This window comes from Malaclemys terrapin, chromosome 2, assembly GCF_027887155.1.
Source record: "Malaclemys terrapin pileata isolate rMalTer1 chromosome 2, rMalTer1.hap1, whole genome shotgun sequence".
Lineage (NCBI taxonomy): Eukaryota > Metazoa > Chordata > Testudines > Emydidae > Malaclemys > Malaclemys terrapin.
Genome location: NC_071506.1, coordinates 109,127,454 through 109,142,939, shown reverse-complemented (window position 1 = coordinate 109,142,939; position 15,486 = coordinate 109,127,454). Strand labels below are relative to the sequence as shown.

The 15,486-nt window shown below is 44.9% G+C and overlaps 1 protein-coding gene across 1 annotated transcript in view; it reads left to right on the top strand.

Annotated features, from left to right (window-relative positions):
- Positions 1-8,388: 8,388 nt before the first annotated feature.
- Positions 8,389-15,486, top strand: part of MCUR1 (mitochondrial calcium uniporter regulator 1) — a 32,733-nt gene continuing 25,635 nt past the window's right edge. The window contains exons 1-3 of the mRNA XM_054018085.1: positions 8,389-8,718; positions 10,768-10,890; positions 11,922-12,025. Of these exons, the coding sequence (XP_053874060.1) occupies positions 8,625-8,718; positions 10,768-10,890; positions 11,922-12,025 (321 nt within the window). The 5' untranslated portion in view covers positions 8,389-8,624. The remainder of the gene's footprint in view (positions 8,719-10,767; positions 10,891-11,921; positions 12,026-15,486) is intronic.

The following is a 15,486-nucleotide window of genomic DNA, read 5'->3' as shown; positions in this document are numbered from 1 at the left end:
ATACACTTGAAATTGGACTTCAGCAAATTCTTAGTCTGGTTGTAACTTATTGTTTTCTTTTTCAGTGGTTTCTGTGTTGACATGAACTGATCTGTTATTGAACACTGTTCCTTAATCAAGTCAATTGTTAATAAACTTTACAACTTCTTTTATTCAATTTGAAGAATCAAGTTGGGTTTACAAAAGGGCATTCTCTGGTATGTGTTCATAACTGTTCACTGTTAACCATGCCATAGGCACTTTTCTTGATAGTAGAACTAAAATAAAAAAAAGTTATTGGAGGGGCTAAATAATGCAAATTGTTTTTGATTTTTTTAAACTTTATTTCCTTTCTTTTTGCCCTTTTCACAATGACCATCAATAATTTTTCCTAAAAATAAATTTGCAAAGTAAAATCACATCCCTAATTACATAATTTGATAATTATGTTGTAGCTTGCTTCCATTTTGCTGGCAACTGTACTGAAGAGTTAATGTATGTGGCCCAATCCTGATTCCATGACTTCAGTGGGAGTAGGACCAGGCCACTTATCATTTACTCTTAGAAGATAATTCTGCTCACATCGAAGTCAAAGATTATTATTTATTTTATTTTGCTTTAATAGTGATAGCAGGATATGGGCAGTAAACTTTTTAGACTACTAGGAAAGGATGACCTAAAAAGGGATGATGAAATAAAATAATTCCCTGACCTTGCAGTCCCATAGCCATACCTCCCTAACGTCAGGCTTTTTGACCTAAGAATCAGGCTTTTGTGGAATATCACAGACGTGTCTCAAAATCTCAAGGCTTTCAGTGCAACAGCTATGAAAGTGACACTTAACAGACTAGAGGAGGAACAGAAAGATGGGTCCTGTTTTCTTTACAGCCTGCCTAAACAGTTTAAATCTTGACTTTGTACTAAGAACCATGCAGGTGGTCTCCATTGACTTCAGTGGGGCCCCGTACAGGTGTAAGTCGTGACATTTTATACCTTGGGGGAGCGTCCTGGAACCCCCATATTCCTAATTTTTATATAATCATGATCTTACATATAAAGCATGCTTTGTAAGATATCAGGGGACAGGTTATGATCTGATGAAAGCCATTTCTCTATCCATTTATGCATATCATTAATGCACATGAAGTTATGAGACTTGTGTTGTATGGTGGTCACTAAAACATGCAGTAAGTTGGGGAATCCGCCAGAGAGCTCCCCAGAGGAAACAACAGCAAGGAAAGTAAGCAACGGCTGGGCGGTGTGTCAATCAACCCATCAACAACCATTGTCCAGCAAGGGAGCTACAATGCAATGACTCCCCTGCATGAGGCCACACCAGGGGAATTGCTCAACCTTGCCTGGAGACTCAGCAATGCACCCAGAAATGCCTGGGTGAGGACTGAGGGTATAAAACAGACAGTGGCCACATGCTGGGCATTTCTCCTTCACTTGTCTACGCTGCAAGCAACAAGGATACTCTGAAGACTCCAACTGAGAGGACTGGCCCAGATTCGAAGGGAGAAATCTGTGTACTATGAACTGCAATATCCAGTGGGGTGAGAAACTACTTAGTCTAGTTGTTGCTCAGTCTAACAGGGCTGAGAGTTTAGACTTTGTGCTTATATTTTATTTCTGTTGGTAACTCACTCTGATTTTTTGCCTATTACTTAATATCACTTAAAATCTGTCTTTTAAAGTCAATACATTTGTTTTACTGTTTATCTTTACCAGTGAGTTTATATGAAGTGTGTGGCAAATCTGCTCAGGGTACAAAGGCTGGTGTTTATCCACTTTCCATTGATGAAGTGGTGAACCAATTAATAAATCTGCATTGCTCATCTTGAGCAGTGCAAGATGGTATATTCCTGGGGGATTTGGCTCTGGTGTCTTTCTCTGTGTGATTCATGAGTGGCTCTGGGAGCATTCATGCAATCTAGCTTGGTGTGGGGTCTCCACATGTGGTTGTGCTGAGTGATAACAGCATCTGGAGGGGTTTTCTGCTGATCACTAGCAAGGCATTGTGAGAGAGAGCCCAGGCTGGAGAGAGGATTGTCCCAGGAAAGGACAATATGGCCATGATTAGGATCAGCTGAGCTACTGATGAAACTATTCACTGGCTGTCATGGTTGGTGATGCATAATAGAAATATCTGTTTTATAGATTGTGTGATGTATGGTACCTTCCAATTGTTCGCCTGGATACCCGCTATCAAGCAGACTATATTAGGGCAAACTGCTCTGAAGTCTCTTTTGGGGGCTGATTCTGGACCCAAATCCAGCTCCTATATGCCAGATATGAGCTTCAAGAAGTTGAGGAGAATTCTCCCAGTGCAGGAGTAGTGTACAGTGGACATTAGTGAAGGGAATGAGCCCATAGCAATGAGAACTACAATAATTCTGGGCTACTCTACAGCCAAGCAACAGCTGCAGTAAGCTGAGCACCCAGGGCTGCTCTAATTGATGCTGGAAGCCATTTCAGCACTACTGCCATGCAGAATCTAGAGGGCACAAGGTTGGCATAAAGCTACCTTTGCCCCCTTCCCTCTGTCTAAGCCTGTTGCTGTGCTACACCCCTGAGGTAGTCCAACAGAGAAGCTAGCCCTTGTTCTCCAGCTAGTAGAACAGATAGGTCTGAAATATTTGGATCTACAGGTACAATTTCTGAAACAGCCTTCAGAGATCTGAACACCTAAAATGCCAATTGTCTATGCTGAAGGTTGTTTCATCGTATGATGGAAAAAGTGGACCTGGGAGAACAAAGTGGGGGAAGAAGTGAATAAGATGATCTCTGACATGGAGATGAAAGTCAGTAGCCTCAGGTAATCTGTGAAGGCTAGAAGTAATGTAAGATGAGGCAGTAAGCAGTGAAGCATCATCTAAGACCTTGCTTGCCCTAGAAGAGGACAAAAATGGACACTGCTGAGACAGACAGCAGACGCTTGTGTATTTGCAGCCACAACCCCACCTACTCAGAATCAATCTCCATCTGTGTAGTGGTTCTTGCATATATTTTCTGCTGACAAATACAAGTTCTGAAACCCACTACAAACAGGCATTTGACATGAAAGGAGATGCTTCAGTAATTGCACATTTGCTTTTTAATCACCGTAAGGGTTTTGAAAGAGATCTTTGAAGAATAAATATCAAAGAAAATATCATGCTGCAGCTACTGAACACTTCAGGATGAAAAGAGAACTGTCTGTGGACTCATAAATATCAAAAGTTACTACTGCTGCTAATACTGTGGGATTCATACAATACCTTTTAAACCCAACTGATTCAAATGTGCTGTACATACAATTAGCTGAATTCTCACCTCACCTATAGCCCTGCAAACACATTTGTCTGTGTAAGCCCATTGATGTCACTGAACTTGTGCAGATGCAAGTAAAGCCAAAATGAGGCCCTATGCCTACAGGGATCCCTTCATTCAGCACTGAAATGTAGCTACCTCTGGGATATTTTTAGGTTCAAGAAAGGAAATGTATTCTGAAGAGTATTCTTGATACGGACAATGGGTATAACCCTTTAAAATAAACGTTTTAAATGTTTGCCCTTAGGGGTTCTCAACCTTTTTCTTTGAGGCCCTCCCCCTAACATGCTATAAAAACTCAATGGCCTACCTGTGCCATAATAACCGTTGGTTTTTTTGCATATAAAAGCCAGGGCCAGCATTTGGGGGTAGCAAGCAGGGCAATTGCATGGAGACCCTGCAAACCTACATTGCTCAGGCTTCAGCTTCAACCCCTGGGTGGTGGGGTTCAGGGCCCCAGGCTTCAGCCCCATGTGGTGGGGCTTCGGCTTTCTGCCTGGGACCCCAGCAACTCTAATATTAGCCCTGTTTGGCAGACGCCCTGAAACCTTCTTGCGGCCCCCCAGGGACCCCTGGTTGAGAACCACTGCCCTAAGTGATGGATAAGCTCTTTTCAATTAAAAGTTCCTTTTTTTAATTGCACAGACAAGTGCAATGCCATGCATCCAGTGAAACAGGTGTATTAATCCTGTTTGCATCCCTTTAAATGAAAACATATATGATGTATTAACACAATTGTTTGCTCTCTTCATTTAACAGCATTTTTGTGGACTATTATATTCTGTAAAAGTAAGTTAAAGTAATTACAAAATAAACTATTTATTTAGTGACTGCTTGTGCAGCATTGCTTTAGCAAAATGACAATTAAAGGTCATCATTCAATGTATTCCCCTAGATACTCCAGTTTTTCTCCTCTGTAGAAGGAAACAAAGATGTTTAGAGGATTCCAGTTACATTGACAGGCTGTCCAGCGTTAGTAGTGTTGTGGGGATGCTTTGCATGATGAACAGCACCGCCATAAGAAGACTATCTATCTAATTAAAGACTTTACAATGTTTTGTGTGTAACTATGCACAACTGAAAAGACAAAGCTACTATAAAATGCGGAATGCCAGCAGAAATGAAATGACACTGGATTTAACAGGTTCCTTCAGATTGTAATTCTTGCTCTTTCTGGATATTTAACTGCATTTGTGTTTAAAATTGAACATTTAACAACAGAATGAGACATACATTCCCAACCAAAGTTTGCAAGTGAAATACTGCTTACAGATTAGAATAATTATGGCTTTCTGTCTACTTTAGTAACTAAGTCTGCACCAGTCTCAGCGTGGATCAGACAGTTCTGCAGCTCTAGAATATAAATTTCTCTTTTACAAGGCTATCTTCACCCAGCATTGGAACAATGAAGATATTGTTGAAAAAATACTTGGACTCAAAGGGGAATTGGCAGAATATACCAGTTTAAAAACTACTAGGTGTAGAGATGCATAGCTCCCGAATCGCCAGTCCACAGGCGCGGCAAACTGCTCCCATGGCTACGAGGCAGGAGTGACCTTCAATCCAGCGTTTGTGTTTGGGAAACTTATTTGGCTGATTTGATTGTACCCTCGCAGCTGGTGTTCACGCGCTCAAGAGATGGGTTCGTTATCTTATGTGCATGTATACTGCCTGGCTCTTCTATGCGCAAGAATGTAACCACTAAGAAGAGTTGTAAACAAAGTAAGGAGAGAAATAAAAACCCCAGGAAAAGTTTTCCTGAGAGGCTTTTTGCAAGAGGCTTGTAAAGCTCTCTAGCTACCACAGACCTGGCGTTCTGTTTCCTTTCCTGCGTCGTCACCACAACTAGGTAATTCAGTATCTCACTGACTTAATTAGTTATACGGGGGATGAATTTGGCCCATTAACTGTATAATGTATAGAAATGTAGGGGATAGAGGGGGAAGTCTGTTCAGTATAAGAACACAGATGTCCTCTCTTTAGGAGGTAGGTTTAGACTCACTTCTCCCTAGAGCTTTCCCATAGAGCTGGCTGAAATTTTCTGCAAGAAAATTTGTTGGCAAAAAATGTATTTTTTTCATCAGAAAATTCTTCTCAGGAAAAAGTCTCAATCGGCTCTACTTGTCTGTGCCACTGCTTCAGTTGATCTAAAGGTAATCTCCATCTTTGAGCCAAGCTGTTATTGTACAGGGCACTAGATGAGGGGTCAGGAGCCCTGCATTTATTTCCCAGCTCTGCCATCATCTTGCTGTGTAACTTTGGGCAAGTCAATATAGTGGAAAAATACATTTTGACCTATTTGTTTACTGTTTGTCAGCTTCAACAGTGAAATGGACAAGTCAGTTAGACTTTTGCCAAAGCCAGTTCAACTTTCAAATTCTTATATATTCACACAATGTTAGTACCTAATGCTTGGGTTGTAAATGGCAGGGAAATGTTTAAAATAAATTGTTTCCTTTAAAAGCAATGCTATAAATGGCTACATTTATATTGATCTTAGGTTTTGTCAAATCCTAGTTTTATAAAACCTCTGGGATGATCATTATGGGTACATCTACACTGCAGTTAGACACCCGTGGCTGGCCCACACTAGCTGACTCAGGCTCCCACGGCTGTTTAATTACAATGTAGATGTTTGGGCTCAGGCTACTGCCCAAGCTCTGGGACCCTCCCACCTCGCAGGGTCCTAGAGTACAGGCTCCAGCCCAAACCCAAATGTCTACACCGCAATTAAACAGTCCCTTAGCTCAAACCCTGTGAGCCCAAGTCAGATGGCACAGGACAGTCCCAGTTTTTAATTGCAGTGTAGATTTACCCTATGAGACCAAATCCTCTTCCCATCCCACCCAGCTAGTGAGTGAAGCCTGGTCTACGCTAAAAAGTTAGATTAACTTAAATCAACGTGTGCACAACTAGGTTGAGACGTATCTACACTTAAATTTGTCCCATACCGCTGTAAGCACCCCCTTACAGCAATGCAATAGCACCACTTTCTCAAATGACACAAACCTACTTAGGATAACGCAGTGTGAGTGTAGACACTGCATTATCAGTGTCAACCCTAACAGTCCTCAAGCAGCTGTCCCACACTGGCCCTGTCCTGGCAAAAGTGGCTGTGCCACTCTCAGTTTTGAATTCCCTTGCTCAGGAGCCAAAGAGACTGGAAGACTGCCCCCCACTCCCCGACCTTGGTCAGCATGCCTACCAGCTGACCTTTCCTGTGTGCATCCAACCATGCCAGTTCCATGCAGCCAGAGAACTACTAGATGTGCTCCTGCCTGGAGCTAGGAAGAAGCCTTGGATCTCCTCGGCTTGGAGGGAGAAGAGTCTGTGCAAACACAGTTACCGAATAACCATAAAAATATTGACATCTGCAAGTTGATAGCAGAGGGGATGCTGAAACTGGGGCATGATGGAGATCAGCAGTGGTACTGCATGAAAGCAAACAAACTTCGCCAGGGATACCAAAAGGTGAGGGCGGACAAGAAATCTGGTGCTGCCCCCAACACACCTGCTGCTTTTACAACAAACTATGCTATACTTGATGGGAGCCATCACCCCACATTTCTTATTAAAGGTCTTTATGGGAATAATATAAGGGATTTTTGAAACTTATTTTTCCTTTTCCATTGTGACTATAAATCTAATGGTATATCTGCATGTTGTAATCTGTAGACTGGGATCTTGGCCTTCAGATGTCCCCCTTCCGCTCCTGCTGAATGTTTGACCCAGATCAGGAGGAGAAAGTGGACTAGGGTGGATATGTTAGGCAAGATACTCCAATCCTCTATGGCTGCTGACAGTGAAACCATATGGAGCGGCCATATGACCATGGAGAAGGCCTGAGAATGGAGGGATTGGTTGCAGCAGGAGAGAAAAGGATCAGGAAGTGCATTGGGAAATGCACCAGAACATCACAGGTTTATTCAGGCAACAAGCTTATATGTTGCAAAGCATTATTAACCTACGTGCCCAAACATCCCAGGCTCAGCAGCCTTTCCAATGTTAGAACTCCACGGTCACTGCTCCCTATACCTTCCAATGTAAGTAACAGGTGGCAGCAGGGTGTACTAGGAGAACCATAGCTACACACAGACAGACCTATGAGAGCCACAGGATCCAATGCAACTCACTGCAATGTAGTCAGTTCAGTTAACCTTCCCTGAGTACTTTGTTATAGTGTCACTAACCTGCTTTTTGTGTGGGTGGGTGGGTGGGTGGTTACACCCTACTTTTGTTGCTGGCTTTTTTGCCCACAACAAAGGTCTAATTCAGAGTTTCCTTAGTGGTTTGCACCAAGCAAGGCAGCATTCATAGCCGGTGCCAAAACTCCCCCACCCATTAGCTCAGGGGTGGCCAACCTGCAGCTTCAGAGCCACATGCGGCTCTTCAGAAGTTAATATGCGGCTCCTTGTATAGGCACCAACTCTGGGGCTGGAGCTACAGGCGCCAACTTTCCAATGTGCCGAGGCTCTGCCACGGGCCCTGCCCCCACTCTACCCCTTCCAGCTCCCTCCCAACCCTACCATGCCCTCGCTCCTGTCCCCTTTCCCCCGGCACCTCCTGCACACCACAAAACAGCTGATCGGGAGGTGCAGGGGGGAGGGAGGGGAGGCACTGATCAGTGGAGGCTGCCGGTGGGTGGGAGGCACTGGGAGAAGGGGGGAGCAGATGGGGGGCTGCTGACATATTACTGTGGCTCTCTGGCAATATACATTGGTAAATTCTGGCTCCTTCTCAGGCTCAGGTTGGCCACCCCTGGCATTAGCTCATAAAGCATCAGACAATGCCCATGTGGGCGCCTGTTAATATACAGCCCCATGGCTGGCTCGTCTGCTCGCCCTTGTGTGGGGTGATCCAATACAGCAGGGGCATAGCCGGGCCCGCCTGCAGCGCTCTCCCTTGGCCAGCTCCCAGGGACTCCCCAGGACTCAGCCACGCCTACGCCTCTGAGTTGGTCAAGGGGAGACCATGACATCACCGAGCGTCATATGGAAACGCCTCCGCGTGGCTGGCATGCGCATTGGATGCCCAACTGGGTTGGTGCCGGAATTAGGAAGCCGGGGCGCAGGGATTTGAGGCCAGAGCCCTAGTACCGCCCTCAGGCGGAGGGTGATGCGAGGGGGGTGTCAGACTTCCGCTGTACTTAGTCCTCCTGCTCCAGCCGCCAGGGCGGGGAGGCGGCCGCTCCGCCACCTCACGTGACATCCACGCGCCCGCGCCGTCGCCTTGGAGACTGGAAGCTGCCGGGCTTCCGCCACAAGCTTCGGGCCCACGCGCGCCCGCTAGTAACCGCCTCCGCCGCGCCGCCAGGGGATGCGGCCCCCGGCGCCATGCTCTGGAGTAAAGGCATCAGCGGGCTCGGCGCTGCCGCCGCCGCCGCGGGGACCGGCCGCCTGCGCCATTGCGGCCCGCGCGGGGAGCGGGGTGAGAACGGGGGTCTCGCGGGCGCCGCAGCCCGGCTGGGGGAGGGGGAGCGGGACTTCCCGGGCCGGGGGGGGTCCCCCCGTGTCGCTCCCTGCCCGCCGCCTGGCTCTAGCAGTTACCCCCGTGCGCCTGGGGCAGCGGCGGGATGGGCCTATCCTGGGAGCCGGGAGGCCGCCCCGTCTGCTCCCCCGCCAGCTGAGCCGGGACCCCGTATGCGCGCTGCACCCCAGGCCCCGCAACGCTGTGGGCTGGAGGTCTCTGCCCCCGGCCGGGGCGCTGTCCGCGCACGGGCTGCCCTCACCCCACCCTGACGGCAAAGGCGGCTTCCGGTCTGAGCTAGCGAAGGAGACCTGTGACAGGAGCCCGAGCTCGGCTGGGCTGGGCCTGCTCGTTTCCAAACGCAGAGCAACTGTACAGGCGCCTTCATCCGGGGGCCGGTGATGTGACAAGCCGCGTTTAGTAAAACTGAGCTGGAGGGTCTCAGCTGTTGCTTCACACGAGACAATGCACCCTCCTGCGGGAATGCTGTTTTCTGCCAGTTGTAGGAATAAATGTTTACTTTTTTTCCAGTTATTCTTAATCTAGAAAACTAACCCTATTACACTTCTACAGGAGTTTTGAATTGAACATAACTATATATTCTCTACGGTTTTGGTGGGAGTTGTTACATATAATAAAATGGGTGTTGTCTTTATCACAAGTCTTCAGTAGCCACAGCACTCCAGCCTATCTCCCGTTCCCCAGGACAATCCCATCTCCTCACACCCCATTAGAAAAAAAACAAACTGCAACAATAGCTGCTGTGTATGTTTTTAAGTTTTGTTTACAATGGTAAATATCTGATTGTGAATAAATATTTTCAGTTTGAAGGGTCATCAAGTACAGTAGAACCTCAGAGTTAGTAGTTTGTTTAACACAGTATTGTACAGTATTTGCTCCCCCTCCTTCCCACTGCCTGATTGCATAGTTCTAGTTCCAAATGAGGGGTGTGGTTGACCAGTCAGTTTGTAACTCTGAGGTCCTACTGTACTTCAATAAATAATAGGAACTAACTGCTAATGAAGTAAGAGCAGATCTCTGCTTAAAACACTGCAGCGATGCAACTGTACCAGTGCAGCGGCGTCACTGTAGCACTTCAGCGAAGACACGACTATGCTGGGGGAGAACTTCTCACATGAGCGTAGTAATCCACCTCCGCAAGAGGTGGTAGCTATATTAACAGGAGAAGCCCTCATAAACATAGCATTGTCTACACGTGGGGTTACGTTGGAATAACTGTGTCGCTCAGGGGATGTGGGTTTTTCACACTCTTGGTGACATAGTTACACCAAATGTAAATTTATAGTGTAGGTCTGGCCTAAGATTGTGAACCTAGTCCTCAAAGATACCAAGTGCCCTCCACTCCCACTGACTTGAGTAGGTTCTGATGGCATTATTTAAACCCTAATCCAGCAAACATCTGTGTGTGTGTGTAAGACCTCATTTACACCTAAAATTTAGGTTGACCTGGCTATGTCACTTAGGAGCGTAAAAAATTCACACCGTGTGAGAGATGTAGTTAAGCTGACCTAAGTCCCAGTGTAGTCACCGCTAGGTCAATGAAGGAATTCTGTCAGCTACTGCGTCTTAAGGGGGTGTGCTCTCTGTTGCTGTAGTAAATGTCTACACTACAGTGGCAGAGCAATTACGCTGCTGTACTACTTGTAATGTGGCTTTATGCATGAGTAGTCCCACTGAGTTCAGCAAGATTACTCAGAAGGGTAATACGATACTAGAAAGTGCTCAGATACCATGGTGATGGCGTACCACTGTATTAAAAAGGTGAACAGAATAGCTGACTGCAAGGTGCTTTGCAGTCTAACTCCAGAATCCTGAGCATGTTGCAATAATGTATGTTGGGGGAGATTATTAAATTTTATAGCAAATTAAAGTAATGCTAATTTTTAGTTATTGGAAGCATGTAGTGAACTTCTTACAGGAATAAAAGTGTCTTAGTGAATGTACTTTCATTTCATATTGACACTAACTTGTATGTGGTTTTTTTTGTAGACTTAAGCATCTCTGTGGCATCATCTTTACAAACTCACAGTGTCAAGGGGAAATTTTCCTTATCAGGGAGTAGAAAGCTATTCTTTGACACCCATGCTCTAGTGTGCCTGTTGGAAGAAAATGGTAACTTTTCTGTTACAAATTATTCAAATATGTAGAGTTATCTATAACTTATTTCTGCTGTATGATTTCATTATCATTTAAGAGTACTAAACTTGTGCAATTATTTCCCTGTCTCACTTAATTTAAAAGTGTTTTTCTTAGTGAGATAGCTTTTATAAAGATTGCTTAAAAGGACACTATTAAGATCAAATTTTGACCTTTGTTATTTTGGATTTACATCTGTGTAACTGAGGTCAGAAACTGGCCAGGCCTGCTATATAACATTTAATTAACTCTTACATACCTTATAATTGCCCTTCTTCTGTATTTTTTTTTTTTTAATTCTCATCCATAATATTGTATCACTGCCTTTATTATGAACCTGCAAATGTTGAAAGTACTTCTTGGGGGATTATTGTTTTGCAAAATATCTTAGTAGAATGTTGCAACTGTTACAAAAATCTGCAGTAGTGAGTTAAATCATAATACACTTCACTTTACATATTGTTATATTTTACAGAGTCTCAAAGACTGGTAGACCTAAAACAGACCAACTAGCTTTGTTCTGATTTATTGGATTGTGCATACCTTTTACATTTTTCTGAACAAGTAGTGTACTAAAATCAGATTCCTGCTCTTGAAGAGCAAGGTTGTAACTTTCAATAACGTGCTTGTTCAAAAAAAACTAAGCAGGCATGAAAGAGAGAATATGACATTCTCATCTGTGCCCACATCTATTTTAATAAATAAAATACCAGCATCCTATATTGTTGTTGAGGGATAGTGCTGAACAGTAGAAGTTGCCTTTAGCTACACTGCAGTTGTCATTTTATGGTGGAGAAACCTTGGATGTTCATGTGTTTTAAATGTAATTAATTGAACAGTAACGTTGTGTTCCGTTATTAGTTCCGAATGGAGGGAGGAATATGTTTGTAGCCTCTGCCTTGGCCATAATTTATTAAAAATCTTTGAATAGTATTTGAAAGAGACATCTCTGAAAAAATGGTTCAGGCATAATTTTGCTATGTTTTGCTGTATTTTGTTTTGCTTAGGGTTCACTACTCAGCAATCAGAGATCATTGTATCTGCGTTAGTGAAAATTATGAATACCAACATGGATGTGATTTACAAGGACATGGTCACCAAAGTACAGCAGGTGAGATACAAGAAGGTGTTGGAGTTAAAGAAAACCAAAATTTAATGTTTCTACTAGTAAAACATAACCTGGTGTTTAAGGAATGACTGTGCTTCAAATTGTACCTTACATTTTCAACAGCAAAGAAATTTGGGTTTAAAAATACAATGTAAGCATCCCTATATATCTTCTGGGTGTTTTCAGACTGGATACTTGATTTATATTTAGTTCTGAGGCCTGATTTTTTCCCCTATTCTCAAATACACAAACAAGTGTTGCTATGGATTTTGAATTTCAATTATTGTGATTCAGTGCACAGGCCAGATGCACACTTTTCAAGTTCAAGTGCAATACATGCCCTCATTTTTGGGTTGAAATGGTAATTGACTAGAGAATTTTTGGGTAAGAGACTGAGATAGATGAGGTATGTGACACACACAAATTGACTGGCATATGAGGTATAGCGAATAGTGCAAGTCTTCCCAAGAAGGACAAACCCATTTGCTATCACAAAGTAGTAAGTGTTTTCTCAGTTTTCTTTGAGTGATTGCACTTGTCCATTCCACTGTAGGCATTCGTGCACTCCAGTGCACAGTTCTCAGAGAGATTTTCCCTTAGTGGTATCCATTGGGGCATCACAAGTTCTGTTTGCTGCCTCACACCTATGCATAGGCATAAGGGTCAAGCTGCCCCGACCCCCCTCATTTCCTTCCCATCACCCATGATGGTTATTAGTTTCCTGTTCTTGCTTCTTCAATTTTTAGTCAAATCCTATAAATACAGTACACCCTCGCTATAATAAACACGTTGGAATCCAAGCCATTTGTTCATTATAGCCAGGGGTTTGTTATAGCAAAAGAGTGCCAGTGAGGGTGAGGTGGCTGACAGTTCCTCCAGTCCTGCAGCTGCAGCAGGCCTCGAAGTGGAATCCAGGGTCCAGCTTCATTATAGCTGAAGGTTCGTTATTATGAAGGGCATTATAGCGAGGGTGTACTATAGTAATCGTTGTATAGTTAGTGTAGTTTAATAGGTAGTCAGTTTAAAAAAAAAAAAAGTTATTTTGTGTGGTTCTGGCGCCCTGTCTCTGTACCGGCCTTGGTACTGGAGCTATACCATACTTTCTGGGTTTCAAGCCCTGCCATTCTTATCATGAGGCAGTGCCTAATAGTAACCCTCATCCCAGCTGCCTTAAGTGCATGAGTGACCAGTGTGCCATTTGCAAAGCCTTCAAGTCCCATTCTAAAAAAGGCAGAGCAACCAGACTAAAAGATTTGCTGCTCAAATTGGCACTATATCCTCCATTTGAGCTGTCTATCTTGGTCTAAGTACCGAGCACCTTGGTGTTGGCCAGTAGCACACCTCTGGCACTACCAGTACTGAAAGGCAGATTGGTGTTGCTGATACTGAGGAAGAGGCATTGGAAATCAGACTGTGTGCCAGGTTCACTTCAAGATGTGAAGAGGTTGAGTTCTTCTAAAGACACAGGAGTGTGTTCAAGGAGGAACCGCTCCCCAGAGCATGCCTCTAAATGGGAATTTACTGACTCCAGAGCTTAGTATCGGCCTGCTGAGACCAGCTCCCAAAGCACCTTCATTGGCATCTCCTTGCACCATGGTACCACAGAGTGTCTTCCTGGTGCCATCTACTCCTGAGCATTTGAGGCTGCAAGAGAGTTGCGTCATCATCAGTTCAAGAGACTCAATGTGCCACCGTCAGTGCCTTAACCTCTGCACCAGGCAATTCCATTGGGTTCAACCATCAGAGTATTGATTAAAGGGGTACTGTCTAGGGGACAGCCACAAGATGATCTTCTCTGCTCCCCTTTCTTCAGACTCTGAATCTTCTTCACTGGTACCAATGGGTGTGGCACTGTCATGGTCACAAGAAGAGGCATCTCCTTCATCAGACTCTGAAGTGGGATCCTGTGTAGCCCAACCTAACCAGTCCCACCATCAGGAGTATGTCACCTGCCTGACATGGGTTCAGCCTTAGTTCCAGAAAGGGGTTTATAGAAGGGACTCTTGGGCTGCACACAGTTGGGGCTGGAGCCATAGCAGTAGCCCTTCTGGAGCCTGTGGGGCTTCCTCCCTCACTCGAGAGCGTTTCTACAGCCACCTTAGTAGGCTCCATCTACTGGTCATTGGGTGCATCAGTGCCAAAAGCACCCTATCATCAGTACTGAGCCTTGCTCTGAACAGATTCGGGATCCCTCTCATGACCAGCCCCCAATACTGGTGGCATCCTCTTCTTCGTCTCCTGATGAGGCAGTTTTGGTGGAGCCTATTTATCTGCCTTCTGATTATTTTAAGACCTATCAGAAACGGTTGAGGAGGATGGCTATGGACTTAGACATCCACCCAGAGGAGGCCTGGGAAAAATCATATAAGCTAGTGGACATTTTGACATCTGCATCTCCAACCAGAATAGCCTCATTTATAGGGAGAGCTATCTTCGAGCCTACCAAGGTCCTCTGGCAGACCCCAGCTTCCCTGCCTCTGACTGCAGAAAGAACAAAGAGGAAGTACTGTGTTCCCTTTCAGGGGGTTCAAGCACAGTGTAATCACCCCCCTCCAGATTCCCTTGTTGTGGCATCAGCCAATGAGAAAGAGAGACAGACAGGACACAAGGCAACAACTCCCAAAAATTGGGGAGAAGAAGCTGGGCTACTTGGGAGGAAGATTTATTCCAAAGAAATAAACAGCGTCATATTGCAAACCAGCAAGCTTTGCTGGGGTGCTACAATTTCATCCTGTGGGATATAGTTTCAGAGTTTCAAAGACAAGCTCCCAGACAAGGTGAAACAGGAGTTCCAGTGTTTGATAGAGGAGGGCAAGTTGGTTGCCAGAATGGCTCTGCAGGCAGGTCTTGATGCAGCAGATTCTCTAGCTTGCAGCATAGCCTCCGCTATCATGATGAGGCACTCATCCTGGTTACACTCTTCTGGCCTCCCTACAGAAGTACAACAGACAATCCAGGAATTATCTTTTGAAGGGCAATAGCACTTCTCACAAAAGACTGACAAGACTCTGCATACTCTCACGGGCTCTAGATCAACCCTGAAATCCCTGGGCATTTGTACCTCAGCAGTGAAGCGGGAGACCTTTTGTTCTCATTAGTCCAGAATTTTTGGGGGGGTTGCCTCTCAAGCCCAAGATCTGTCAAGGAAAAGGAGCAGAGGTTACAAAAGGCGCCCACCACTGCCCTCTGCTTTAGCAGCCACCAGTTCATCAAGGCAGGCAGCATCTTCCAAGAGCTCACTTTGATGGGCAGGTCAAGAGCATGCTACGGGTCTAAGAGTGCCTTCTTTTTCTTTTACAATTTTTTCAAACTGCCTGTCCCACTTCTGTTGTCATTGGGCCCACATCACAACAGATTGGTGGGTTCTAAGCATGGTGGCAGTGGGATATAGGCTCCAATTTATTTCTTCCTCTCCATCCGTCTTCCCCGTCCCTCTTCAGAGACCCCTCTCATGAAGCAGAATT